Source organism: Gymnoscopelus braueri, assembly GCF_963280865.1.
Source record: "Gymnoscopelus braueri genome assembly, chromosome: 15".
Taxonomy (NCBI): Eukaryota; Metazoa; Chordata; class Actinopteri; order Myctophiformes; family Myctophidae; genus Gymnoscopelus; species Gymnoscopelus braueri.
The window spans coordinates 18,773,313-18,800,347 of record NC_137620.1 but is presented as its reverse complement, the minus strand read 5'-3'; the positions used below and the strand labels follow the sequence as shown (position 1 = coordinate 18,800,347).

General features: G+C 41.1%; 3 protein-coding genes across 4 annotated transcripts in view; 1 reads left to right on the top strand and 2 right to left on the bottom strand.

Annotated features, from left to right (window-relative positions):
- clcn3 (chloride channel 3) overlaps nucleotides 1-14,926 on the bottom strand; it is a 66,807-nt gene extending 51,881 nt beyond the window's left edge. Inside the window, exon 1 of the mRNA XM_080451098.1 lies at nucleotides 14,789-14,926. The gene's annotated coding sequence lies outside the window, so the exon portion shown is untranslated. The remainder of the gene's footprint in view (nucleotides 1-14,788) is intronic.
- Nucleotides 14,927-15,280: 354 nt separating this feature from the next.
- Nucleotides 15,281-21,519, bottom strand: nit1 (nitrilase 1). The gene is made up of 6 exons (XM_080451631.1): nucleotides 21,358-21,519; nucleotides 20,327-20,560; nucleotides 18,534-18,637; nucleotides 18,078-18,214; nucleotides 17,329-17,454; nucleotides 15,281-17,017 (listed from the first exon to the last, which is right to left on the bottom strand). The coding sequence occupies exons 1-6, from the start codon at nucleotides 21,447-21,449 to the stop codon at nucleotides 16,745-16,747; spliced, it is 966 nt and encodes a 321-aa protein (XP_080307757.1). The 5' UTR covers nucleotides 21,450-21,519; the 3' UTR covers nucleotides 15,281-16,744.
- Nucleotides 21,520-21,664: 145 nt separating this feature from the next.
- On the top strand, nucleotides 21,665-26,563 carry pfdn2 (prefoldin subunit 2). Of its 2 annotated transcripts, XR_013934564.1 has the most exons (5): nucleotides 21,665-21,766; nucleotides 23,051-23,139; nucleotides 24,310-24,433; nucleotides 25,880-26,271; nucleotides 26,366-26,563. XR_013934564.1 is itself a non-coding variant. In XM_080451299.1 (4 exons), exons 1-4 carry the CDS (start codon nucleotides 21,695-21,697, stop codon nucleotides 26,069-26,071), a joined length of 477 nt encoding a protein of 158 aa, XP_080307425.1. In that variant the 5' UTR covers nucleotides 21,665-21,694; the 3' UTR covers nucleotides 26,072-26,563. The 2 variants fall into 2 exon arrangements, 1 of the variants encoding a protein (XP_080307425.1); XM_080451299.1 differs by having other exon boundaries at nucleotides 25,880-26,563.
- The last annotated feature ends 472 nt before the right edge of the window (nucleotides 26,564-27,035 follow it).

Sequence of the window (27,035 nt, the reverse complement as noted above, 5' to 3'; positions counted from 1 at the left end):
GGACAAGTCAATTCACAACGTAGTCTCCCCCATCAATAATGCACAGGCCAGGTCTAGTCTCTCTAGTCACTGGTACACAGATCATGTTACACAACAAACCACAGCAGACAGTGAATGGCACAGTACGTGAGTCTGTGTTGGTCTACATGTGGCCCACTCATTGTAAAAACTAATATGATTTATATTTCACTTCAAATTAGTCTATCCTTGCTGTCAGGCAGAAACCTCTTATCTCCATATTCTAACTTTTTGTGTTTTTTTTTATCCTTTTTTGGTAAAAGAATGCCCTAATTGATCATACTGCAGCCTCACACAAAAGCATCAAAAGTAGCAGATCCACAATGTCGAAACACGGCGCGTTTAGAGCTTGTAGATCTGCTACTTTTGCTACTTTTGAATTTGAATCCTGAAAAGTAAACCGTTTTGGACATATGAGGTTTCCACCCGACAGAGACGATATGCAATGCAGTGTTAAAGGATGACATTGGCACCGTTTAACCCGAATCCTATCCTAGCCAGACTATTGTTGTGAGGTCGTGAAAATCGGACTTAACAGAAGCAGAAGGTGGAAAACCAGGAAAAACTCGGCCAGCCTACATACAATGATGTGTTTTATGTGGGCTGGCAGAGATTTTTCAACGCCTACAAAGCGAGCTCTTGAGACACAGAACCCATTATGTCAGATTATACAAGTGGTCCTGATAAAGCAATGCCATTGAGATCTGTGTTATGTGCTATAACTCTCACCAAAACTCGATATCTCACCGTTTAATTCACTAAGATATGAAATGTGTATTAAAACCGTTTAAAAGCAACACTTGCTATATATCGTCACTGTCGGGCACTCACGTCGGGCTTATCTCCATATTCTAACTTTTCGTTTTTTTCTTAAATTAACGCACTACTTGATCACACTACAGCGTCACACAAAAGTAGCAAAAGTAGCAGATTCACAAGCTCAAAACGTATCACTTCGTACCACGTAGACGAAGATCTGCTACTTTCGCGATTTTTTTTTATTTTAATGCCGAAAAGTCAGTTTTGGACATATGAGGTTTCCACCCGACAGAGACGATAAATAGCAGCATGCGTTTCCTATTTTTTCAGAAAACTTAGATAGGATTTTGAAGGATTTTAGAATCGGCCTCAGGTCTTAATGGGTTAATTTAATTTACTGCATGTGTCCTCACAATAGGACGATAGGATACAGGTTAATAATAAGGCAGGAAACTTTCCAGCGCCTTTTGCTTTAAAGTTACATTAGTTGGTAATAACAATTAGACTGGCTACATGACACAATAAGCTATTATTGTTATTTTAGTTATTGTTAATCTCCCACCTTGGTTATTTGATGATTTAGTGTTGTTACAAAGCAGGAATATATGTAACCATTTCATATCCTTTCCATCCATTATCCTCTGGAACAGCAACACAAGCAGCAACAAAAAGAAGCTGGTCGGGTTAATAGCTAAATAACAGAGGCCTACAATCACATGTTAAACATGTGACTTGACAAGTTATTGAAACCGAGTACCCTTAGGTACAGTAATACACAGGCGTACAAACACATTCAGCTTCCTTGCAGTTGGCTGTTATGGGCTGATCTTGCCTGCAGTGCTGCCTGGGTAATAATAGCCACAAATCACACCACTGAAACAGCACATTTCAATAGGACGGAATACTAGTTACACTGAGTACATAAAGCATCCTCATCGATTCCTGGACAATGACCATTTGTTGGTTCAATATAGGCGTGTTTAATGGAAGAAAATCTGCCTTGTACTCCACAGTTCATTTTGCTGCATCGCATTTGTGCCTGAATAAACACAATGCAAGCACACACACACACACACACACACACACACACACACACACACACACACACACACACACACACACACACACACACACACACACACACACACACACACACACACACACACACACACACACACACACACACACACACACACACACACACACACACACACACACACACACACACACACACACACACACACACACACACAATATTGTGAGGGTGAAGTATCTCTCCGTCTCTTCTTAATAACTCTGGTGTATATAATATGTGACTCTGGGAATGAAAAAATAAGACAACTGGAGGGCAGCTAACAAGGAAGACCAGTCCCAATTATTGTACCCTTATCATGGAACAATAAATGGCCTTCTCAGTGTGCAGGCACTTCAAATAAGTGCACACACACTACGTTGGGCAGTGTGACAGAGGAAGTGCCAACTGACAGCAGCCAGAAAAAGGTTTTGAGCCAGGGACCCAACAGAAGAGAAGATTTATGTAAAAAAAAAAAATGAATAGCCAAAGCATAAATGGATAAAGTGGTTAAAATGATTGTGATGCTATATTAACTACCTTTGCTGGGGACGGACCCCCTGGCACACAAAGCCTCCAAAAGCAACAATTTGAAAATACTGTTTATTTAGCAATCATTACCCCCAGTTGTGGCTACTCTCTTCTAGGCAGACCACGGCAGTATAACTGTTGCTCGCTCTGTGTGAGCATTTTCTGTTTGGTCAGCTCAGCTGTAAGCAAAAGCTGGATTCAAGAGGGGGAAGTTGGAATGGCAAGACCTGAATCAGCATCTTCACCACAGACCAGAGGAATGGAACAGGATGTTTTACAGATCACATGTTGCTGGGAGGGACACCAGATGATACAGTAAGCTAACCACACCACAGTGACACTGAGCTGTTGAATGGGGCAGGCATGGTGTTGTCAGCCAGAGGCAGCAGGTGACACAGGAATGCCAGGCATGATGACTAGGAAGGAACAAGGGAGGCCGCATTGCCTGATTCATACCTGGTGTCGCGCAGACGTGCACCGAAAATATCTAAAAGGTCACACGACGCGTCGCATGAGCTTGGAGGCCTGCTATTTTCAGCGTAAGACACCGGCGTGAAACTAAGTATAAATCAGGTCATATACTGTAGGTGATGGCTGCTAGCTAGCTAGACACTACTGCCTCAACACACAGTAGGCTAATCCTAAGACCTGAGGCCGATTCTACAAATGCCTTCTAAATCAACAGTTCTCACACTCTTAAGATTTTTCAAAAATGTTCAAAACTAGCAGATGTACAAGCTTGCTGTGAGCTTGTATATCTGCTATTTTTTTAAATGGCCAACGCAAAACTCTAAAATGACTTTAAGATGTTGGATCTAATCACCCAATCAGCAGAAACACAAATACTGACACAAAACGAGAATGGTTTGTGCTTGTTCTCGTGCATAGCCAACCAGACAGTCCTGCCTACATTGATACAAAAACAAAAACAAAACACACACATAACATAAGGAGAAAAGACTGAGGTAGTGAAACTGCAAAAGTAATCTGTGTAGCAGCAGGACAGGAACATGAAGGGGAAACAAATCAAGATGGCAGATGGAAAGGAAATACGCTGTAACAGGTTATGAAACCATTACACTTCATAACAAGTTAGGCTGGTGGGCAATATGGACAACACCAAATATCACTTTTTCCCCCCTTTTCTTTTCTTACCAAATACTTCAATATTGATATTGTGAGAATGACTAATAATCAAAATCAAATCAAAATTCAAATATTTACACTATTTGAAAAACATAAAATAATCATCAGTAATGCCTATATAATAACCTAGTGGATATAGGCAAATAACAGAACAGCTAGAAGAGTAAAGTAATCATTTGACTGTAATGAAGCCTTACAACCAGGAAAAGACTACACTTATGCCATATCACAGCGATAGAGTATTGATTGCCCAGTCCTATAACTTGTAAAAAATGTGTTACAAAGTAAAATCATACAAGAATAAATCATAATTGTGATCAGAGACATGGCAAACAAGGTTGAGGAAAAATAAATAAAAATAACATGATGTTTAATATGCAACGGAAAAATAAAACACAAACATCTCAATGAAGGCAAACAAAATGACAGAGGGAACTTGGCGTGGCACACGCTGGGCAGCAGGCAGGATGGAGGGTGAGACCCAGTGGGCATGGATGGAGGTGTGAGACCCAGTGGGCATGGATGGAGGTGTAAGGAGGAGGGAATTGGCGTCACATCACAGGGGGAGAACCAAGGCAGTCACTCAGAACACACAGGTGAGGAAGCAACGGGTGTCTTGTTGTCACCCTATCTTGTCATCAGCTGCGGGATGAATCTAAACAAAGCAACGCCCCCTCCCACTTCATCTATCTAATCATGGGCTGTGCCAGCTCTGAATAAACGCCTTGGTGTTGAAGAAGGCACCAGCTATGGACAGGATGGAGTACTGTCTTTGATCCGGTAGGAATGGGAATCCACATTGTAGAGAAACACTGGAGTGAGAGCGTTTTTTTTTTCTCCTGGTGACGGAACACAGGAAAAAAACCAAACGATGGACAGACCTTGGGATGGACCAAGCTAAAGAGTTCAAGCACAGTGGGTGGGTGTGGTTTGGGTGTGTCCGGCATGCCGTTTCCTTTTGGTCAGATCATAGGGGGGGCGGGGGGTGAGCAGCACTGTCTCCCTCCTACCTGGGGAGGCAGCGTCTCCGTCCAGCAGGTTGTCATCCTCGGTGGTGTGGAAGTCCATGATGGCGCCGGCTCCATCCAGCAGCTCTTCGTCGCTGCTGGCGCTGGTGATGCTGTTGTAGCTGTTCCTGCAGTGGCCTCTGTTGTACAGCTGCTCCGACTCCATTTAGCTACGCGCCGGTGGTGCCCTGGATGGGATGGGATGGGAGGAAGTGGAAGGAGGAGGGGGTCGTAGGAAGGAAGGAAGGAAGGAAGGAAGGAAGGGAAATATACATACATGCTAGGCTGTGAGGATGCTTTATGTTAGGCTACAGAGTCTATGAGGTAGAGTTGGGGAGGTAGAGTTGGGCAATAGTATCACTAGGTTTGTTACAGAGACGACACATCAATATTCGATACGTCTCGCAATATTGTCACGTTTAGTCTTTTGTTTCTCAATTCAACAATCTGTTAATTTTTTATGTGTCTGCAACTCTTCATGAAGGTAAGTAGGTAGGTGAAGGAGAGGAATTTGCCAAATTATTTGATTGTATCAAATATATATTCATGAGAATACTGTATATAATATTGGAAAATGTAGATATATTGCCCAGCCCTAAAGGTAAAGAAAGTGTTAAAACACACATGCACACACCCACACAAGTTAAAGCTACAATCCCTTGTTTTGTTGCGTGTCCACCCAACAGAGAGAGGTAATTGCAACGATGTCAGAACGACAATAAAGATCATGGTGGCGTATCTAGTGTCCAATCCTTGAAATAGCTTATAGTACACTATAACCAACTGCTTAACTATTAGCATAGTTAACCAGTTGGTTTTCTTACCCGAAACCAGGGTTTATTTTCTCAAGGTAAGTAGTGAGACCACCTGCAACCACTGCAGATGATGACATGTCGTTGCCGTCGGACAGAAACCTCCTATATTCATAACATAACTTTGTGTTTTTTTCGTAAATTAACGCCCTACTTGATCATACTACAGCGTCACACAAAAGCATCAAAAGTAGCAGATCCGGCCCAGACCGCTGGCGTAGCGGTCTGCATCGCGGGTTTGAGTCCCGATCTCGACGGCCTTTGCTGCGTGTCACTCCCCATCTCTCTCCCCATTTCCTGTCAGCCTACTGTCCTATCAATAATAAAGACATAAAAGCCCAAAACTAAAATCGTTAAAAAAGCAGATCCACAAGTTAAAAAAAAGAAGAGGTTTTGAGCTTGAAGATCTGCTACTTTTGCTACCTTTTTATTTGAATCCTGAAAAGTAACAGTTTTGGAAATATGAGGTTTCCACCCGACAGAGACGATGTGCTAGTTATATTGTATTAACGTACTCCACCACACAGATTGGTTCAAACAACTGTTTTGATTCATGTGAATGATTTGATTAATTCACATAAATCAGACAGATTGTAGCTTAGGTACCGTAGGTACACTGACACACACTATGCACAGTCTCACAGGTATGCAACAGAGAGAAGAGACGCAAAGAGACGAAGAAAGTCTTTAGGATAACGGACATGCATGCATCATACTAAAACAGACATCACATCACACACAGCAAACAATGAATAAAAAAAAAGTAAAATAAAAGTAATCACAGACTCCAAAAGGATTTTAATACAGTTTCAATCAGAAAACATGAATGACATGAGAGGAACTAGAAAGGCAAACAGCCATACAAAGATCCCTGGACCACAGACAACACAAGGATGACCACACTCATCCCCCTACGTGTACAATAGATTTTATATTGTTGCAGAATCATGCCTAATACGGCCAAATATAATTTTGTGGAATGGCGAAAACGTCGAGAATACAGTTTAATGTAGTTTAATATATTGTTATGTATGTATTTAAAGGACGACTTCACCCATTATCTTCAAATAATTGGTCCTCACTAATGCTCAGTATAATATGGTACCATTTTTGTCTACTCACTCAAGGATGGCTGTGAGCAGTTCAGAAACCTGCCTACCAGTGACATCATCGATGGGGAATCCAAGATAATGGCGACTGCAGGCTTTCTCTTCCTGGAAAGTTAGCATGCTATAATGGAAGACATTGTGCTCGCATTAATAAAAAACGATGATGTCACTGGTAGGCGGGTTTCTGAAGTGTCCACAGCCCTATGAGACAAAGAAAAAATAAATCGTACCATTTTATCATGAACATTAGTGAGGACCAATTATATGAAGAATGAAGATAGGTTGAAAACGGGTGAAGTCGTCCTTTAACTTTCTACTTCAGTCTTTTCCCTGTTTTGCCCTCTATCATGCGATGTGACCACCTGAACACGGGTCTCCAAACAACAAAGGGGGATCCCCCCTGGCCAAGGGAGAGACGATTATGGACTACAAACACCAATGTAACCACATGGGTGTATAGGAAACACATCAATAAGACTACTTCTCAGCCAAAGGGGAGCGCGCACACACACACACACACACACACAGCAAGGGAGTGATCAGGTGTTTTGGATTCTGGCAGGGCTACCCTGCTGCTGCTACTACTACTACTACACATTATTATTTATCAACACTATATTCAAACACTATATTCCTAATAATTAAAAGTCAACTAAGCAGCACAAACAGAAAATGGGCTCACATGGTGTGTGTGTGTGTGTGTGTGTGTGTGTGTGTGTGTGTGTGTGTGTGTGTGTGTGTGTGTGTGTGTGTGTGTGTGTGTACACATTTGTATCCACTTGAGATGCCACTTTGTGACATCAACCTTTGTGCAGGAACCATGTAGACCAGGAAGTGTATTTTTAGACGGGGGGGATTAGGTGGTACTGCCACACCACGTGAGCATCCTGTACACAGAGACAGGGTGATGGTGAGAATAGCAATGCTGGCCTGAGGAGAGCAGAACAGCGAGTCTCTCTCTCTATCTCTCTCTCTCTGTCTGTCTGTCTTGAGGTTTAAAAAAAAAAAAAATGCAGATGTACAAGCTCGCGCTGCTATTTTTTAATAGCCAATGTATAAAAATGGATAAAGCCCCCCCAAGGACCCCCAGGGGTCCTCTCTCTCTCTCTCTCCTTCTCTCATGCAACCACCTCGTGGGTCTCTCTCTCTCTCTCGCTCTCTCTCTCTCATGTCACCACCTCGTGGTGAAGTTACACACTACAGCGACAATACAAAACCTGAACGTGACGTGACGTGAGCTAAAATTATCTCAACCAGGCTGAATGAAAAAATAATAATAATTCAATTTTTTTATATGTGAGAATATCAACCTAATATGGGCAAAGCATGGTGAGCCACAAGTTAATCTAAAAGAAATAATAGATGGATAAAAGAGCGAGTAAAGAGAGCTTCAGATTGAGGCAGCGATAGAGAGAGCTTTGGTTTGCCTCGCCTCTCTACCTCTATCTCTCCAAGTGATCTGCAGTTCTCAAGGGCCACTTGGTAACTGACACTAGTAGAGTCAAACTCCATGTCTTTTATATAGATGTTTAGGCCTGCATTTATTTGTGAAACAAAGCCTGGGCCTAATGGACTGACTTTGACTTGACTTACCATTGATCTGACATTTAGAATAGGTTACAATGAAAGGAATGAGCAACTGGATTTCTAAAGACCAAGGAGCAGGGTTCAAGGCAGGTTGTTTATTCAAAATATGAAAACTATAGGCACTCAGGTGGCGCAGTGGTAAAGTGCCTGCCCACCACCGCGGAGGAGGCTGTGGGTTCGAATCCACCGTGGTGCATTTGTTGGGCTGGTGGGCTTTGTTGAGCGTCTACGTCACCAACACAATTGGCCCGTGTTCGGGGAGGGAAGCCGGGCAGGGGAGGGCGATATGTCACTGAACGTAATCCTACGAACTGGAGCAGCACCTGTTAGCAGGGAGTGTTGGGTGGGAGGAGTAGCGCGAAGACTCTACGTCCTCCCGGTGGGGGCTCCTCACTGGCAGGTGAGTCAGTAGGATACAACAATCTTTTTCATGTCAAGGACCCCCAAAATTATATGTATTTGGCCGCAGACCCCCATAAAAAATATTTTGTTCCAGAGACCCCCAGAAGCAAAGATTTGAGTTAAAAATGTTCACTTTAAAAATATATATATTCAATGATTTGCACACATTTTCACGATTTTTCAAAAATAGCAGATCTACAAGCTCATAGCGCGGCACTCGGTGCCGCGCTATGAGCTTGTATATCTGCTATTTTTGAATAGCCCAAAGTGTAAAATAATGCTTTTTTGCTCAAATCTAAAAATGACACAGTTCCAGGTCTTAATGTGTTAAGCACCATTCTAAAGAGTAGCAACATGTAATCAGAGGTTAGCTTTAATTTATATTCATATTTGGATTCTGTACTGCTAAGCTTAGAATCTCCTCCTTGACATGAAACTTTAATTCATAGGACAAGCAATGACAACAAGATGTCATTTCAACCGCTGCTGTTCTGGTAGTAGAAACGCCATTCGCCTCTTAATCTAAAATGAAAATTGGCTATGACAATGATCCCATGCTCCGAGCAGCCAGAGAGTAACGGCCGTTTTCCTAACGCCAGAGGTGAAACCGAAGTCCCCTTGACTCTTACTGACACAAACTTAAGTGAACCGAAGAGGAGGAAATAATAAAAACACCATCCGGGTCAAACCACATCCACTCTCTGTGAGATCCCATAGCGCTGTATCAATTCAACACAGCCAGGAAACTCTATTCAGATTGTTTGCATAAGGAACACTAAAGGGGGGGAGAGGGAGCTGTGAGGTCTGCATCTTATACAGTAACTGTTAAGACACTGTTCACCCATTAAGACCTGAGGCCGATTCTACAAATGCTTTCTAAATCAGTGTAAAACCTTTTCATGGGAAAAAAAGAGCATCATTTTTCAAATTTTCTTTCTTCAGAAATAGCAGATGTGACTTGCTGTGAGCTTGTAGATCTGCTATTTTTGAATAGCCAACGCTAAAATCATGGAGTCAGAGTGGACTCTCACACCAGGACTGAGTTTGACTGGATTCTGCTTTTGCAGTTTTAAAAAGAAAACACTTGTTTTCCTTCACCAACAAACTAAAGAAATTAAGCTTTTGTATTTGTAACAGAAAATGTATTACACATGCTGCTTCATGTTGTACCTTCATCACTTTCCTTCCTCTCTGCAGCACTTTCTTAAAAAGTGCCTTCAAAATCATCTTCAAAAAGAGGAATTAATTGAACAAGCACGTCAGCTCTGCTGATTCATGCAACATTGGTCCTCCTAAAGTGGAACAAATTAGAGCATGTTCACTCAACAGAGGGGAGCGTGAAGGAAGGTGAAGTCGCACATACTGTAAACGTGTGCAATTATCAGATAAAATAAGGTTCGCTTTGAGGCCTGTCTTTATCACAGCATAACCCAACAGGACGCATCTGCTCTATGCTGCACAGTCTCTCTGAACATTTTAACAGATGCTTTCCAATTATTTATATCAACCCCTTACCTTGTTCTTTCAAATGAAGAAGAGATAATACGATTTTATAATGAAGACAGGCTATATTATATCTATATATTTTCACTGTTTTTACAAGGTCTTGCCGTTAGTGGCGATTCAGAGCTATAATTATATCAGGGAAACTCGAGTACGGCGTACAAAAGAGCTATATCAGATTTCATGCATTTGAGGACACAGGGCTAGTAGGTAGACAGCTCGATTGTGACGTTATATTAACTAATTTAGCTGGGGACCCCCTGGTACCCCGCTTTGAAAACAAATGTAGGGCAGTGGACAGATAAATACTGTGAAAATAGCGGATCTACAAGCTCAGAACGCCTCGCACTATGAGGCGTTGTGAGCTTAGATATACATTTTTAATTACTTTATTTTTCATTTTCCTCTGCTTTCCAATTGGCCACCCTGATTGATGTCCCCTGGCAGCCCCCCACTTTGACAAGCTGTCAGCTTAGTTCAACCAAAATCCAGAACAGATGCAGATGTGTGCTTATCATATCACAAGGTTTTGTGTTATTTAGTTGTTTCTTTTTTTACTTGACTTTGATTTCCCTTGTCTTGACTTGATGTTTTTTTATTGAGACTTCTTACGTAATGTCTTATATGTTTTTGTTGTGTGCGGACTGTTGGAAGCGTAACCACTACCTTAGTGGCAACTAATGGGGGTCCTAAAGACTAAAATAATAAAGAATAAAAGCAAACACAGGAGACAAAATAAAAGTGACTATTACTGTTACACTACTACTAGACTTAGTAGACTAATAGTAGATAGTTGCCAGATTTTGCGAGAGAAAAAAGCAACTAGGTCTATGAAAACAAGCCCAAAAGAAGCGACTAGGCCACAATGCGTCGCATCGTGACACGTTGTGAGCTTGTACATCAGCTATTTTCAAAATAATTAATAATAATAATAAAAATAAAAATAAACATTTTAAAAACACAGATACAGGGGTCACAAAATACTTTTAGATGGGGGTGTTCGTGGACAAATACAATTTGGGGGTCCTTGACATGAAAATGTTTTGAGAACCACCGGTTTAAACAACATTAGGAAGCAACTAGCAAGCCCAAAATAAGTACCATAACTACACTTTAGAAACAAGCCCAAATAAGTAAGTACCATAACTACACTTTAGAAACAAGCCCCCCCAAAAAACGCAACTACCAATATTTACAAGAGACTTTACAGAAAAACAAGCCCAACGTTGCTTCTAAAATAAGCAGACATGGCAACACTGGTAGCAGATAGTGGACTTTATCACCAGGGAGGTGTTGCCCCGGCGACAGTTGCTGGGACATGACTCAGCATTTCAACCGCCCCGCGGCACACCTCCTCCCTCTGAAGCAGACAGCACTGGCTTGACATGCATCCTTCACAAGCTGGTCAATATATGGATCGCCTCATAACAAAACAGCCAACACGGGATGTAGTTTGACTTTGCTAATTAATATCACTTCAACAACCTCTTGACCCATTAAAACCGGGAAAGCGTCAAGTGTAATTTTAGATTTCTTTGGCTATTCAAAAATAGCAGATATACAAGCTATATGAGCTAAAGCTAACATTTTGAACTCATATCTTTGCTTCTGGGAGTCCCTCGGGCTAAATATTTTGAGATGGGATCTGCGGCCAAATACATATAATTGTGGGGGTCTTTGACATGAAAAAGCTTGAGAACCACTGATATAGCAACAGGTCTTAATGGGTAAGGTTGAGGTTGGTTACACACAAGATTATTTTGAGATATCATACAGACACATAAGACTGTGATTGTAATATTGTTTTATTTCTTCTTCTCTTCTTTTTCTTTTTAAACTTGAATACAGTTTTTTTTTAGTTCTCAGTAATGTAAGCCCCTTCAGCAAAATTACATTGCAAGGGCAGTACACAAAAAAAGGTTTATCATTATATTACATTTATTATTATTTTGATTGATTATTAGAAAAGCACGCTGGGTTCAAGAAAGAAAACGTGTCTGTAGAAAGTAGTAGAAGAAGTTTTAAAGATTAAGTCTAGAGGCATTGTACATCTAAGCCCAACAATCAAATGAAAAGTACATTTTCAAACCAATATTGTTAGAGGCAGCGGCATTTCCCCAAAACTCGCTTTTTGTTTTATAAATTGGAACATATTATTTTGCAATGAAACTCCATTGTAATGAAACAAAGGTCTACGAGGCATGTGGTAAGACTATGCTTTGAAGTCTAAAGAAGAAAAGAAGCCAGTCCCAAACTAATTTTGTTGCCTTATACAAACTAGCTGAGGTGACATTGACTTTACAGTTAGCCATCGTGTTTGTGATATAATTATAAGATTAAGATTGTTTCTCTTAAAGATATGACTGTCATAAATCAAACCTCACCACAAGTGGATGAATGGAAAAATAATGGACACTCTTTAAATGGGCCCATGCAGGCATAGCCCTAGAATGTCTGTGATCTTACATACATTTCAAGTATTCCAAATACACAGTCATAGATCTCTCTCGGTCCCCCACTGTGTAGTGCCCATCTGCGCGGCCATAAAAGTGCTCTAAAATCCGTCTGTACTCACCCAATAATTAATTCCTAAGACGTGGAGTCATATTTTGTCCTCTAGTTTCATATCCATGTGAAAGTTCTGCCAGAAAACGTGTGTTTAGTCAAATATCTCCACTTTTTCACGAGCTGCACACGGACGAGTTCTGTGCGACGCGAGGGGCCAGGAATGATTGCAGCACTGAATATACGTAACTTCCATAAGGACGCACAAATGTTTGGGACACACAATTGAAGTAGACAGGTGCTTGTGATTGGTGCGGGGTAATGAATCATCACCTGCCAATTGTGTGTCCCAAACATTTGTGCGTCCTTATGGAAGTTACGTATATTCAGTGCTGCAATCATTCCTGGCCCCTCGCGTCGCACAGAACTCGTCCGTGTGCAGCTCGTGAATAAGTGGAGATATTTGACTAAACACACGTTTTCTGGCAGAACTTTCACATGGATATGAAACTAGAGGACAAAATATGACTCCACGTCTTAGGAATTAATTATTGGGTGAGTACAGACGGAGTTTAGAGCACTTTTATGGCCGCGCAGATGGGCACTACACAGTGGGGGACCGAGAGAGATCTATGACTGTGTATTTGGAATACTTGAAATGTATGTAAGATCACAGACATTCTAGGGCTAATGCAGGCACTAACTCAATCAACCCACATGTATTAAATCAACAGCAATGACAAATGAGACATAAAATAAATTATAGGGCCTTTAATTGTTTCTAGTCTACACCTATATGATAATGAGCTTTATTTATACTGCACTTTTCATACATCAAAATGCAGCTCAAAGTACTGTACAATAACAATACAGCAAAAAGCTAAACAAATTAAAAACAACAAAAGTCAAAACAGATGAAAAACAATACCTGGGGTTCTTAGTAAAAAGGGATTGATATTGAGCAAATTATCTTAGATTTGTGAGTTACTGTATGAGTTTCTGAACAGTGACCATGACCACAGATAAAGTTAGCTTTTCTTCTTTGTAAATTTATTTAGTTCACAAATATTAAGAGAAGAGCCATTCTACTGTAGCAAAAAGGCCATGATTGTTCCAAGATGTTATACAAGGCTGCATTTGTGTAAGCAGCACAGAACTTATGCAAGTGAGCAGCAACCTAATTCACTTGTGACAGGGAGCGTTTGAATGACTCACTTCAGCCATACTACCCAAAACACATGACAATACCAGAATGGTAATAATAATAATAATTATTATTATTATTATTATTATTACCATTCTGGTATTGTCATGTGTTTTGGGTAGTATGGCTGAAGGCTATTATTATTATAACTAGTTCGACGCTAATCCTGACTTTTCTCTGGCTGAATTTCAATGAAGGCACATTTCTCCCCCAGTGATGTATAATGCTGAACCACCCAACTGTTGTTGTTTTGTAAAAAGTATTAAAGAAATTTACTTGAGTAAAAGTATCAATACTGCAAGGTAGAAATACCCTGTTAAGTCAAAGTCTGGAATTCAAAATGTACTTGAGTGTAAGTACAAAAGTATTGGTATCAAAATGTACTTAATGTGCATACTCCTTATGCAGAAAGTCCCATTTAACAAGTTTTCAAATGTATACAAATATTTTGAAAATAGCAGATCAACAAGCTCACAATGCCTTGCGATTGTGAGCTTGTAGATTGGCTGTTTTCAAAAGGCCAAAATGTATAATAGGGCTGAAGTGGGTAATGTATGCTTTGTAATAATAATCAAAATCTACAAAGTAACTAGTAACTAAAATGTCTGAGATGTAGTGGAGTAGAAGTTAAAGTAGCCTACTGAAAAATGGAAATACTCAAGTAAAGTAAAAATGCCTCAAAATTGTACTTAAGTACAGTACTTGAGTAAATGTACTTAGTTACTTTACCCCACTGCTTCTCTGGGCTGCAGCTGCATGTGGGCCTGATTCTGATCTGAATGCAGCTCCACCTAAAAGCATCAGTTTTGCACATTCTTACCAAAAACACTAAGCACTAATAGCGACCCCCTGTTCGGCCCAGTAAACAATAAACAGCTTTAACAAAACGGTGCTTGCTAATAAGCAGAAAACAATCATAACACGTCTCAAAAAAGGGAAAGTGTTTTTTTGACAGCGATCGGCAGCAGCATGGATGGATGTACAATCATCATCAACATGTGAGTTCTTCTCGTTTATTTGACGAAGAGAGAGAGAGAGAGAGAGAGAGAGAGAGAGAGAGAGAGAGAGAATGGCCTTGAAACACAGCATGAAACATCATGTAGTCTTCATCATACATCATGATCATCACGTACCTTCTTCCCAAAGCCTCGGTTCCTCCTGTCCGGACACAACGACTCATCCTTTTCCCCGAGTTGAGAGCCAGATCGTTCCTCCCTACAGTGTTATATTTGACATTCTCCCCATCATCATGATCATGATGTTTTTTTTTGTTTTTTTTCTTTTCGGTCCCATTCCTGTGTCAGTGACGTTTACTTCCGGTCTCTTACAGAACCCCCCCCCCCCCCTCGCTCGCCCCCCCACCCCCCTCGCTCGCCCCCCCACCACACACACACACACACACACACACACACACACACACACACACACACACACACACACACACACACTTCAATTCAATTCAAAGGGCTTTATTGGCATGAGAAAACATACGTTTACATCGCCAAAGCAAAAGTAGACAAAAACAATCAAAGCAAAAATATGTACAATTAAAAGGGAATAGAAATGAGATGTAAGTGCTGTGTTACATCTAACTTGCAAAACCATAAGAATTGTGCATTTGCTGTCAGAAATAGTTGGCCCATATCTACATAGGAAGGTTAGCTTGGGATTAGCCCTAGAATGTCTGTGATTTTTACATATATTTCATGTATTCCAAATACAATCATGTTTGCATTATGAGATCTGTTTGGAACTGCTGTGCAAATTAGTTGGCAACTGCAAAATATGTACTTCTATTTTATTCTCTTGTTCATTTTGATATATTTTATTGGGGGTAAAAACACTATGAATGGACAAATGAATAGGCCACTAATTATTTAGATTTGGATCAACTGTGATGTTGAAAAGATATATAATTTTGTACTGGAAAGCTGTGTATTTTGCGATAAATAAGCAATAATAATCTGAGCATTTGTTATAAAAGGAATCGATACAATCCAATGGGTACTTCTGAGTGTTTATTACGTCCATTTGCTGTATAATCAAATTAACCACAGATCCACTAAACTTCACAGAGAATGGTGTGTAAACTGATTCTCAAAGGAATGTTTTTCCTGGAGCTTTGATTCTGTCAAAAGCATTGGATAATCTTGTGATTTCTAAAACTCCCAATTCTACAAAACACCAATTCTACGATGCCAACATCGCCATCTACTGGTTATTATGAGTAACAACATTGATACGTGTAAATCTCAGAGCCCCTTGATCTACGACTTAAAATGACATTCATTCATTTATTATAATCAACAATTTAAAACAATTGTGACGCTCTAATGGTGGACACACACTGATGACCACAGCAAACTATTTGAATTACATTTTAATTTCTGCTGTATTTCACATGTGTGAACCCTGTCATTCCTTCTCATTAGTCAGTCTAAATTTCCCAAAAGGAAATGCATGTATTTCATTTAATGTGAACAGAAGCAGGGATAAAACATTTACCCACCAGTGATTAAAAAGATTAACTGAAAGGGGATATCAAAAGCAGAGGCATGGACCCCCCCCGCCCCCATCCTGCTCAGAAAATCAAAGCCTGCATACACCGTTCGTGGACCTCAAATTTGCAGCAGAAGCAGGAATAAAATCAGTTGATTTTCATCCAAGTAACTGGGTACACCTTAAGGGAGTAGTTCACCCCAAAAATGACTTATTTTCTATCAATTACACACCCCATGAAGCCTTGGATTCAAAGAGATTTTTTTTCTTTCTCGCATTCCTGAGCCAATAATTCGATGACCGGGTGGCTGGTCAGTAGGAGACTCAAGAGAGCCACTGGATGAGGACGTTTGTACATGCTGGTCATCAAATTATTGGCTCAAGAATGCGACAAACACTAAAGAATTCAAGGCTTCATGGGGTGTGTAATTGATAGAAAGTATGTATTTTTAACTCAAATATTTGCTTCTGAGGGTACCTGGCTCAAACAAATTTCAGATGTGGGTCTGTGGCCAAATATATATCGATTTGGGGGTCCTTGGCACGAAAACGTTTGATATGTATATTGTGCGTGGTAAAAATGTTTTTGCTCAGGTGTGCTCCTCCAGTCCGTGGTAGAAGCCGGTGTCTCTGCGGTGCGCCTGGACGGGCATGTTCCTCCTGGTGTCTCTGAGTTTCTCCAGGTCGATTTCCACCAGGGCCATCGTGCCCGCGTCTTCCCCTCCGCAGTCGCCCAGCACCGACCCCCAGGGGTCCACCGCCAGCGCGTGTCCGTACGAGGAGCGCTTCTCGTGGTGCCGGCCCACCTGCGCGGCCGCCAGCACGAAGCACTGGGTCTCGATGGCCCGGGCGCGGAGCAACACCTGTGATGTGATGAGAAAGCTGTTAACGAGATCGATTGACACAACACATCTGTCTGGTGGGCTGTCGGTTGTAGTCAGTGGTTCTCAACCTTTTCAGGCAGCGAACCCCCAAAATAATCATATTTGAACTGGGGACCCCCCACCCTGACAAGTACTTATGACAAGCAGATATTCAAGCAGATATACAAGCTCATAGCGCTGCGAGCTTGTAGATCTGCTATTTTTAAAATGTTTTGAAAAACTCTTGACAAAGTGTGAGAACTACTGAAGGCATTTTGTAGAATCGGCCTCAGGTCTTTAACTGAACCCACCTCCCAATGTGCAGCTCCTGTTGCCACGGTGAAGGCTGATGGATAGGTCAGGATCTCTGCCCCCTGCCTCTGCAGAGCCAATGATAACTCAGGGAATCTCAGGTCATAGCAGATACCCAGTCCCACCTAGAGTGATCAGGACAAAGACAATGGACACAAATGAACCACTTAAGACGGAATGACAAATAGCTAAATCTACAAACATCTTCAGAGCTATAGAATTAATTTCTCGTACAAAAAAAAAAACCTGCACTAAAAAGCACTATAAATGCTATAAATGAGTTATCATTAGCACAACCTAATGGCACTGTGTGACTACCTGATATAGCGGTTATTGTTTGTGTACTTTATCACACATCTACTATTCACATCCTGTTATATACAAGGATTCAGCTGGAGAATGTTGACTTTGTTACATTCATTAACCACTTATATACCCTAAATACTTTGTTGTATTTCAAACAGCAAAGATAGCCGATCTACAAGCTCACTAGTCTAGTTTTGCCAAATGTCCTACTATATTTGCCAAATGTTTGCCTATCATGACATGCCCAGAATGGAGACCTCGGGTACATGTGATTAACCACTTAAACCCCAGCATCCGTATTGTGGGGAAAGCTTTCACTGAAAATAGCAGATCTACAATAATAATACATATGGGGTTAAAGTGGTTAAACTGTGGTGAGTCAGCCTATCTCTTCCCAGTCTGAGTCACAGTGCTCTTGTGAAAAGGGTGAATGGAGTGAGACCTTGCCGATGGGAGTTTGGACAGGAGGCACGAGGCAGGGTCCAGGAATGGTGAAGGCACTCTCTTTGAGTGACACGCCCCTTCCTGGCAGCTCCACGTCAAACAAATGTGTCTTCCTGTATACCGACACGATATCACCTGTGGGAATAATGAATGTAATGAGTGTTTATATGTGTGTATATATGTATGCATGTATGAGCATGACTTTGTTTTGCCCCTACCCCCCTCTCATTCAAGAGGCCTTGCCTTTTACCAGGCCACCATTGTATAATTTGTTCTTAATGATTGGTTAAATAAAGACACATGACACGGCATCTCCGTATCTGGCTGTGTGTGTGTTTGTCGATATAAATTCTACATAAGGATACGTTTTGTCCTTTTTGTGCAGTTTATGTGTATTACATCAGCATTTGAGGGAGGGCAAGCGTCAGTTTAGAGGCCACTGAATTGATAATACCTTGATCATTAACGATAATGTGGCTGTTGTAGATTCGCCTGTCAGACTCCCACTCATGACCTCGTTCGTGAAATCCTCCCAGAGACAGCCACACCCCAAGCTTCCTGGGGGACGGGCGAACATTACATTACACCGAGTCGAAAACCAGCTACACTGTCTCAATATTAAATGGGTGTCTGCTGTTCACAACTTCTTACATACGCTCGCCCCAGAACACGCTTGCCCCCACTCGCCCCCAGCAGTTCTTGTATTCTTGTATTTGTTTTACTGAGGATAAGGTTAGAAATAAGTTTAGGGTTGCGCATAGTTTTACTGAGATTAAGTTTAGGAATAAGGTTAGGTTTTGGCACCGTTTTACTGAGGTTACGTTTAGTAATAAGGTTAGGTTTCGGCATTGATTGATTGATTGATTGAAATTTTTATTAGGCAAAAGAATGTAAAACAACACAGTTACATTTATAATGCTTTTGTCTAAAAGGTCCGGCCAAAAAAGTCCTTGCGGACTTGTTTCCGTTGGGGTCCTTGAGTTAATTTCATAGACATATATAGTAGCAATCAAACACTTCAAAAATCAACATGAAAATACAGATAATACATAAAAAATACCACTATGTACAAAAAAAGCATTTAAAAAATATATGTACAAAAAAAAAGGGGGGGGGGGGAGCATGGAAAAAAAAAATTATATACAAAAAAAGCATGAGGAAATACAAAATATGTACAAAAAGAGGAGGGGGGGGGGGGTCGTCTGTCTACAGGGAAACTGGTACTAGCTCCTCTTTTGCATAGTTTTACTGAGGTTACGTTTAGGAATACCTGGTGGTGACCGTTCCAAGGTCGGCGGATTTGACCCGGGGCGAGTGTGTTTTGGGGCGAGCGTTCTTGTATTCGAAGGGAGCATCACGGAACAGAATACAACACCAGAAAGTAAACGACAACAGAGCGGAACACAAACTGTTTGGACAGAGTGTTGGGCGATATTAACTAAATCAAATATCAATCACAATATTACCTCAATATCTATGACTGGATGACTATTGGTGCTTTCAGGAGGCATTTACATGCAATAACCTTTTGAGAAACTATTTACTGTTGCTAGACCAGTCTAAGTTGCAGACATTGTACCACTTTGCTGCAGCCCTTGAGAAAGACCATGAAAAGATCCAATTTAAGCTATGTCAATAAATAATAATAGATTAATATGTCCCGTTTAGTTGTTATTGAGGTATTTGCCAAGTACATGTTGCACATGGCCTACCTGGAATCTGTCCTCTGGATTTAACCCTTCCTAACTATTAGGAGCAGTGGGTGACTGTTGAACAGCACCCGGGGAGCATTTGGAGTTCTGTTTTGCTCAAGGACAGTAAAGTCATGAGGAGCTGGGGATCGAACCAGGAACCTTCCAGTTCCCAAACAGCTGCTCTACCTCCCAGGCTACTGCTGCACCATATCACAATACGATACAGACGATATCTAGTCTCATATCAAAAATATATCAATAAATATATCGATTATTATTATTATCACCCAGCACTATCTACCAGCTCAGTGGCCTTGTGGTTAGAGTGTCCGCCCTGAGATTGGGAGGTCGGGGTTCGATTCCCCCGGGTCATACCAAAGACTATAAAAATGCTTGGCACTCAGCATCAAGGGTTGAACTTGGGGTAAATCCTTGCGACATACTAACGTCATGTCCAACTGCATCAAACTACAGAAACAGGAGATAGGCTCCTGCCCTATGGCCCACATGGCTCGGCAAGGCCTACTTACTTCTATTTCAACGTGTAGCCTACCTGGCCAGCTGAGTGTATCGTGAGATGGTGTCTCCAGTCAGACTCTCGGACAGTGACAGGGTCTCCTCTCGGCTGGATCCTATGTAGTCAAATGCCTCTGGTAGGAACACCATGCTGGCACCGCTGTCCTTGGCTCGCTCCACCAGGCGCTGGCAGGCTGAGTAGTTGGCCTCTTTGTCTGGAGTGACTGTCACCTGACACACTGCGGCCACCGGGTGAGACGAGGTGGACATTCTGGGGTACAGAAATGGCGTGATAAAAAATCATGTGTTTAATCCAGTGGTTTTCAAACGTTTTCATGTCAAGGACCCCCAAACTGATATGTAGGCTATTTGGCCCCCCCATCTGAAAAGGTTTTGCCAGGGATCCCCCAGAAGAGAAGATTTGTGTTAATCAAAATAATTCAACATTTTCGATTTTTTTCAATGTTAAAAAATAGCAGATTTACAAGCTCGCAGCGCGGCACAAAGTATATCTGCTATTTTTGAATAGCCAACGTATAAATGGATAAAGTGGTTAAATGAGTGTGATGCTGTATTAACTCATTTTGCCGGGGACCCCCTGGACCCCCCCCCCCCCCAGTGGTTGAGAACCACTGGTTTAATCCATGAACTCCACACAGAGATAACCAATAACAAAATGATCATACTTTCAGGTACAGAGCAGCAGTTATGGTCTATTAAGTACTGTTATATGGGTCGAAACTCAAAATGTACATGTTATTATAACATTAATAATATTATAATAACAATTACTAGATTGTGTTTTACTAAACAATAACAAAAATGTTTGTGATTTAAAGAATTAGCCCTGTAATATCTGTGATCTTACATACATTTCATGTATTCCAAATATCGTCTGTCTGATGGAACACTCATGTCCAAAACTGTTACTTACTGTTACCGGATTCAAATACAATCAAAACGTGTGACACAGTAGTATGATCAAATAGGAGGTTAATTTACGGGAAAAAAATAAGATAAGAGTTTCTGACAACAATATCTATTATAGTCCATATACTAACTCCATACCTGTGTTGTGAGACAGTTCTATTTCTCCAGGCTGAATGACAGACAGAATGTTTTGCATGCGTACCACCTAACGCACACCTGAGAGCGAGCATTAGTATGAAGTTTTCCCCCAGTTGCCCCGTACGCGAGAACTCTCTTGAGGTTAGTGAGTGTGCAGTACAACCAAATATAAACAAGTCCCGATTTGATATTTAAAACAAACAATCTGCTATTTCAGGCGGGCATGTTTTGCCTTTAAAGTTAGGCGACGTCAACGGGCAGCTCAGGATTTCAGTCTGCCAGCATCCAGGGTCCTTAGCCCCCCCCCCACTCTCTCCAGCACCACCACCCTTCCAAGATGGCTTCCACGGCGTCGGGTACCAAAATAGCAACTGTTTCTGGAAATAAGGGCGGACTGTCCGCCGAGCAGGTACTAGTGTCCCCTCTGTCGCCGTCTGCTCTGTTCACGGGTCAATGTCGTCGCGGTTCGGTCGTTTCTAGCGACCTCAATGGTCACCAAATACGAGGTCCAGCAGCTATAACCACACAGCTAACGGTACCATCATGCTAGCCATGGATCACACGATGTCCCGACCGTCATGGATGAACTTCAACATAGTGTTTGCACTTTCTCCCTTTACGGCCCGTACATCTACATAAACGTTCAGATTTCAGATATAAAGTGCTTGCCCCATGGCCACGGATGTTACGATTCTGTACGGGCCCTCAGAAGTACCCGTATCGTCCGTGTTGTTCAATAAAAAGCATTTTAATCCGATCGGTGGCCATTTTCTCCGTAAGCTTTCAACTACGCGACGCTATTGGTTGGGAGGTGTATTGCACTTTGATATATTACAACTATGAAAAAATGGCCACCAATCGGATTAAAATATTTTTTTATTGAACAATACGGGAGATTCTGGTACTTCTGAGGGCCCGTATACAATTGTAACATCCGTGGCCATGGGTTAAGCACTTTATATTTGAAATCTGAACGTTTATGTAGATGTACGGGCCCGTAAAGGGAGAAAGTGCAAAGACCAGGTTGAAGTTCAACCATGTTTCAGGGCCATCATGCTACATCATTGTGCAGTGTGACTGTGACCACACAGCAGCAGACACCCACCCCTTGGCGTTCCCAATTTTGGGCATGTCATCATGGGCGAAAATGTATATTAAAATCGTGGTTGAAAGGAATGTGTTTTAGTTGAACCACTAACCAGACTGTAGAACCTTAAAGTTAAGATTTAAGCTATATATTTACTATGCTAACCATTAGAAGGAATGGTCTCTTTCCTTGGTTTCGGGTGGGCAAGTTATTTTTGTCATTGTAGTCCACTCGGTTCCACGTTATGTCAGTGGTTGGTAACACTGACATAAGGAAATGCTTGATTTAAATGTTTTAATCTTGTCTGTCAGCAGTTCATTAACTGTTTGTGGGGATGAGAAGTAATGACAACATTCAGTTATTCATGAACCCCAGTGTTACTATTCTGGGCATGACATAATACGTAAAAGATGTACTTTCTGCTAAATTAACAGATCTACAAGTTCACAACGCATTGCGTGAGCTTGTAGTTAGGCTATTTTTGGTGAAGAGATTTGGTGTAGAGTGAAAAAAGGAGGAGGGCAAGTATAGACTCCTGGGGGACCCTGGTCAAAGAAGTATAAGGGTTTAAGTGTGTGTGTGTGTGTGTGTGTGTGTGTGTGTCAGGTCGTGGCATCGTTCCAGAGGATGCGTCAAGAACAGCGTGGTATGGCCTCTAAAGCTGCAGAGTTTGAGATGGAAATCAACGAGCACAGGTTGGTGGAGTAATCACTCCCTCATCTCTGTTCCATCCTAACCATCATTTAACCATGAACCCTAGCATCCCTTTTCTGGACATGTCATAATAGGGGAACATTCAGTGAAAAATAGCAGGTCTAGCTCACAACACAACGTGTTGTGAGCAGATATTTTCAGCCAAGAGGGGGGAAAGAGAGGGTAGCAAGTATAAGTGGTTAATGCCCCATTCACGAGGCCAGCTCATCATTCAATCACATCAAATCTGGTTCAGGAAGAACCACGTCTCTCATGGTAGATCAGAAAAATGATGACACGAATGAATGAGCTGTAGGAAGATGATATTGATGAGTGGGGGGGGGGGAGTAGCGAACACATTAAGCAAATGAAATTAGGCCTAAAATGCTTTGATGTCAGGAAAAAGGTGTAATTTCATTCAAACAGCATCAATGGTGTGGGTCAGTTAAGTTTGGTGAGATAATGATTTCTAATCTACATTATCAGAAAGTGCAAAGGATAGGCAGAGCTGCACAAAGAACTTGAAGATAAAAATCAAATTGTAATCATTGCTTAGCATTTTTGTGCAGGCAGTCGGGGACTACTTTCTTGTAGTTAGTCTTGTAATGACATTGTTGTTAAAAAGTCTTATTTTTTTGTATGAATTGAACCCATTATTATGTGTTATATTTTTCTGTACATCTCCGCTACACCCGCTCAAACACATGACACTCAGTTTATACTCAAAGGACGACGATGGAAATAAGCTCTCAAGCTTTTTGTATTTTATCCTATTGACATATACTGTATGTACATATTTGGTCATATATGGACGTTTTATCAATGCAAACTTCAATCAATCAATCAAAAAACATTTTAATGTGTTAATGTGTATTTCATGCTGCCATAGTTTGGTAACTGTTTTATGAAAGAAAAAACCCACTCAAGGTCCTTTCACAGCAAAGGGGTAGAACAATGCCTTCATTATACACAAGCACTGATCCTGGACTAGCTTAACTCATTGAAAAGTATGCTTTGTCACTCTGTCACCATCATCACCATAGTATGAAGCTTTGAAATACTTTGCTAGCGGATTTGCGAGTTATGATTCCCAGAAAGCTGCTTATCTGTGTAGACATACTGCCTTCTTTTTCAGAACTGTTTTTTTTCTGCTACTTTTTCTTCTTATCCAGTTTAGTAATCGAAACCTTGAAAGAAGTGGACTCCTCTAGGAAGTGCTTTCGGCTGGTTGGGGGAGTTCTGGTAGAGAGAACAGTAAAAGAAGTGCTACCGGCATTGGAAAACAATAAAGAACAGGTAATAAGTGTACTAAACAGACAAGGTTATCTGTTTATCACTTGAAAGGATCACATGTCTGTTGAATGTGGAGGGCAGAAGTCAGAACATTGATTAGGTGTCCCTAGACACTTTGTAACTAGATATGATTAAAGCGGATAAAGTAATATGTGTAAATGGCAACAAGAGTACAAAGCTAAATACCAAGGATAAATATTTCACCAACATGGGTTGATTTAAATGCATAATATTTCTCATATAACATTATTAAGCCTATGTAGAAGCATTGGCAGTGTCATGTCTATGATATCCACACCCAACCACCCCACTGTTTTATATTAACACTCACCCCATTTTTTCCCCCCTTCTGTATTCCCATAGATGTGTTTAATATCGCGGCATATAAGAACTGTGTTCCAAAAATAAACAAATGAGCATGGTGGTTTGACTAATCTGGATATGAAGCATCAACTGACGGCGAGAAAACGCTATTGTCAGCGCCGCCGAATTAATAAAGTTTTCGCCAGACACAGACTGTATCAAATATAAGTGACTGACTATCGTAAACGATACAGAGCCACCTCCCTGACAATAGCGCTGGGACAATTTGTTTATTTTTGGACCACAATTCTTATGAGACGATTCTAAGATGACCCAATGTTATTCTCCATGGAGAAATTACTTCCGTGACCATGGGATGATTGAGAAACGTCAGGACTTCGGTACTCTCGGTTAACTGTAGTATTGACCAGCCTAGCCCAGGACTTCTACTAAACTCTAGGCCAGCACAAAATGTGTGTGAAAAGCCAGCCAGCCCCAGGGTAGTGTGAATTTGAAAGCACTTGTGGGTGATAATCTGCTGACCCAGGATTGTCTTCATCAGGTGTGAAATGATGCAGCCGAGTCTGTTGTGTATATATTCAATATAGTAGATTTATTCAATTGCAGTTAGGTATACAGCAAGCCAGCATAAGCAGCACATAAGCATCCCATCCAATTCATATCCTGTTCTATTCTTTCACGATTGTCAACCGTTCTTTAAAATAACCTGTGGTAAGAGGACATCTCATTCTCACAGTCAACACTCTAACCTTTGCAGTACTCTCCTCTTCCTGCCAGATTTCCCCAAGCTGTTACTTCTCTGCCACCCAATTTGGTCTTGACATTTAGTACATCCTCAAGGGATTTATCAGGAAGTACAAGCTATGAATACTTAGTACATGCACGTAGAGTGTTTACCAGATTACTAATACATTACATTCCTTTTAGTACTCTTAACTGCCTAGTCATATCGACCTGCCTGTGGTTAATGATTTGTGCCTGAGACCGGTTTGTCTGTGGAGGCCTCAACCTCAATTTTGCCACTACACACTATAGATGTTCAGTCGGACTAATTGAGTAATCGGTTTGATAAAACATTTTTATATACAAGAGAATCGAAAATCTCACTCTTTCCTCCTTTCACAGATCACAAAAATTATAGAGTCCCTCAACACACAGATGACGTCGAAAGGGAGGGAACTCACAGAGTACAGGGAACGCTACAACATCCGATTGGTGGGAGAAGGCGACTCAGAGGCACAGAGCCAATCAGGAGCATCCTCCAGGGAGAGTGAAAGCGGCGGGTCTAAAGGCGGAGCAGGAGTTTTGGTGTCCTAGTTTGTGAAGAAACGAAAGCACTTTGTAGGGGCCCTATGATTTCTGTAATACATAAAACATGGACAAAACACAATCCAGATTCAAAAATGGAAATCTGACAAACGCATAATGACATGGAATTTTGTAAGTTTTGAGAGAAGTCTTAATGGAAAAATGGCAACACATTCAGCCTGAGTAACATTATTATGAGGCCATTCTCTGTAAGCAGAGCAGGACCTTGTTAATACAAAGTTAATGTTGCCCCCCCTCCCACGCATGTCTGTACATCTGAATGTCATTTTTCTTTCAGTGAAGCTAATCGCTGCTTCAAAAGTTGTTTTTTTTATACATGTTTTGGCATAGATTTAGAATGACAAGATGGAAGCTTCTAAGTACTGCTAATTATTTACATCTTAAACTGTAATTTCTTTTGCTCCTGCAGTTTGGCTGCGTTGCCTAGGTGAAAAGATTACATGCATGACCACCCTAAAATAAAATATTTGCATTTTGAAAGCAGAAGTGTGTGCAATATGATGGTGTCTTGGTTTGTTTCACATTGTTTACATCTGAGCTATATGCAACAGTTGATATCATAGAAGGGGGCCCTACAGTAGGAAGGGCTTGTGCAGAGAACCATCTGACAGCTCCTGGAAGGCATTTTTGATGGCAAAGGTTTCTCAACCACTTTCAACCCAGTGCTCCTATTTTGGACATTATACGCGTACATTTTCAAAAGTGGGGATATCTGGTATCACTGGTATATCTACACGTTTTGAGCTTGTAGATAGGCTATTTTCACTATTCGTTTGCAGTATATGTATATAGAGTGAGGCGTCAAGGAGTGGGTGAAATTATTTTCTGTACAAGCTTCCATGAATTGCAGTTCAAAAGGTAATAAGAAAAAGGCAAATATCAAATGATTGTACAGTACAATTTCTTGTCTTACATGAACAAGAAATTATACAGTACACCTTTCACTTCACAC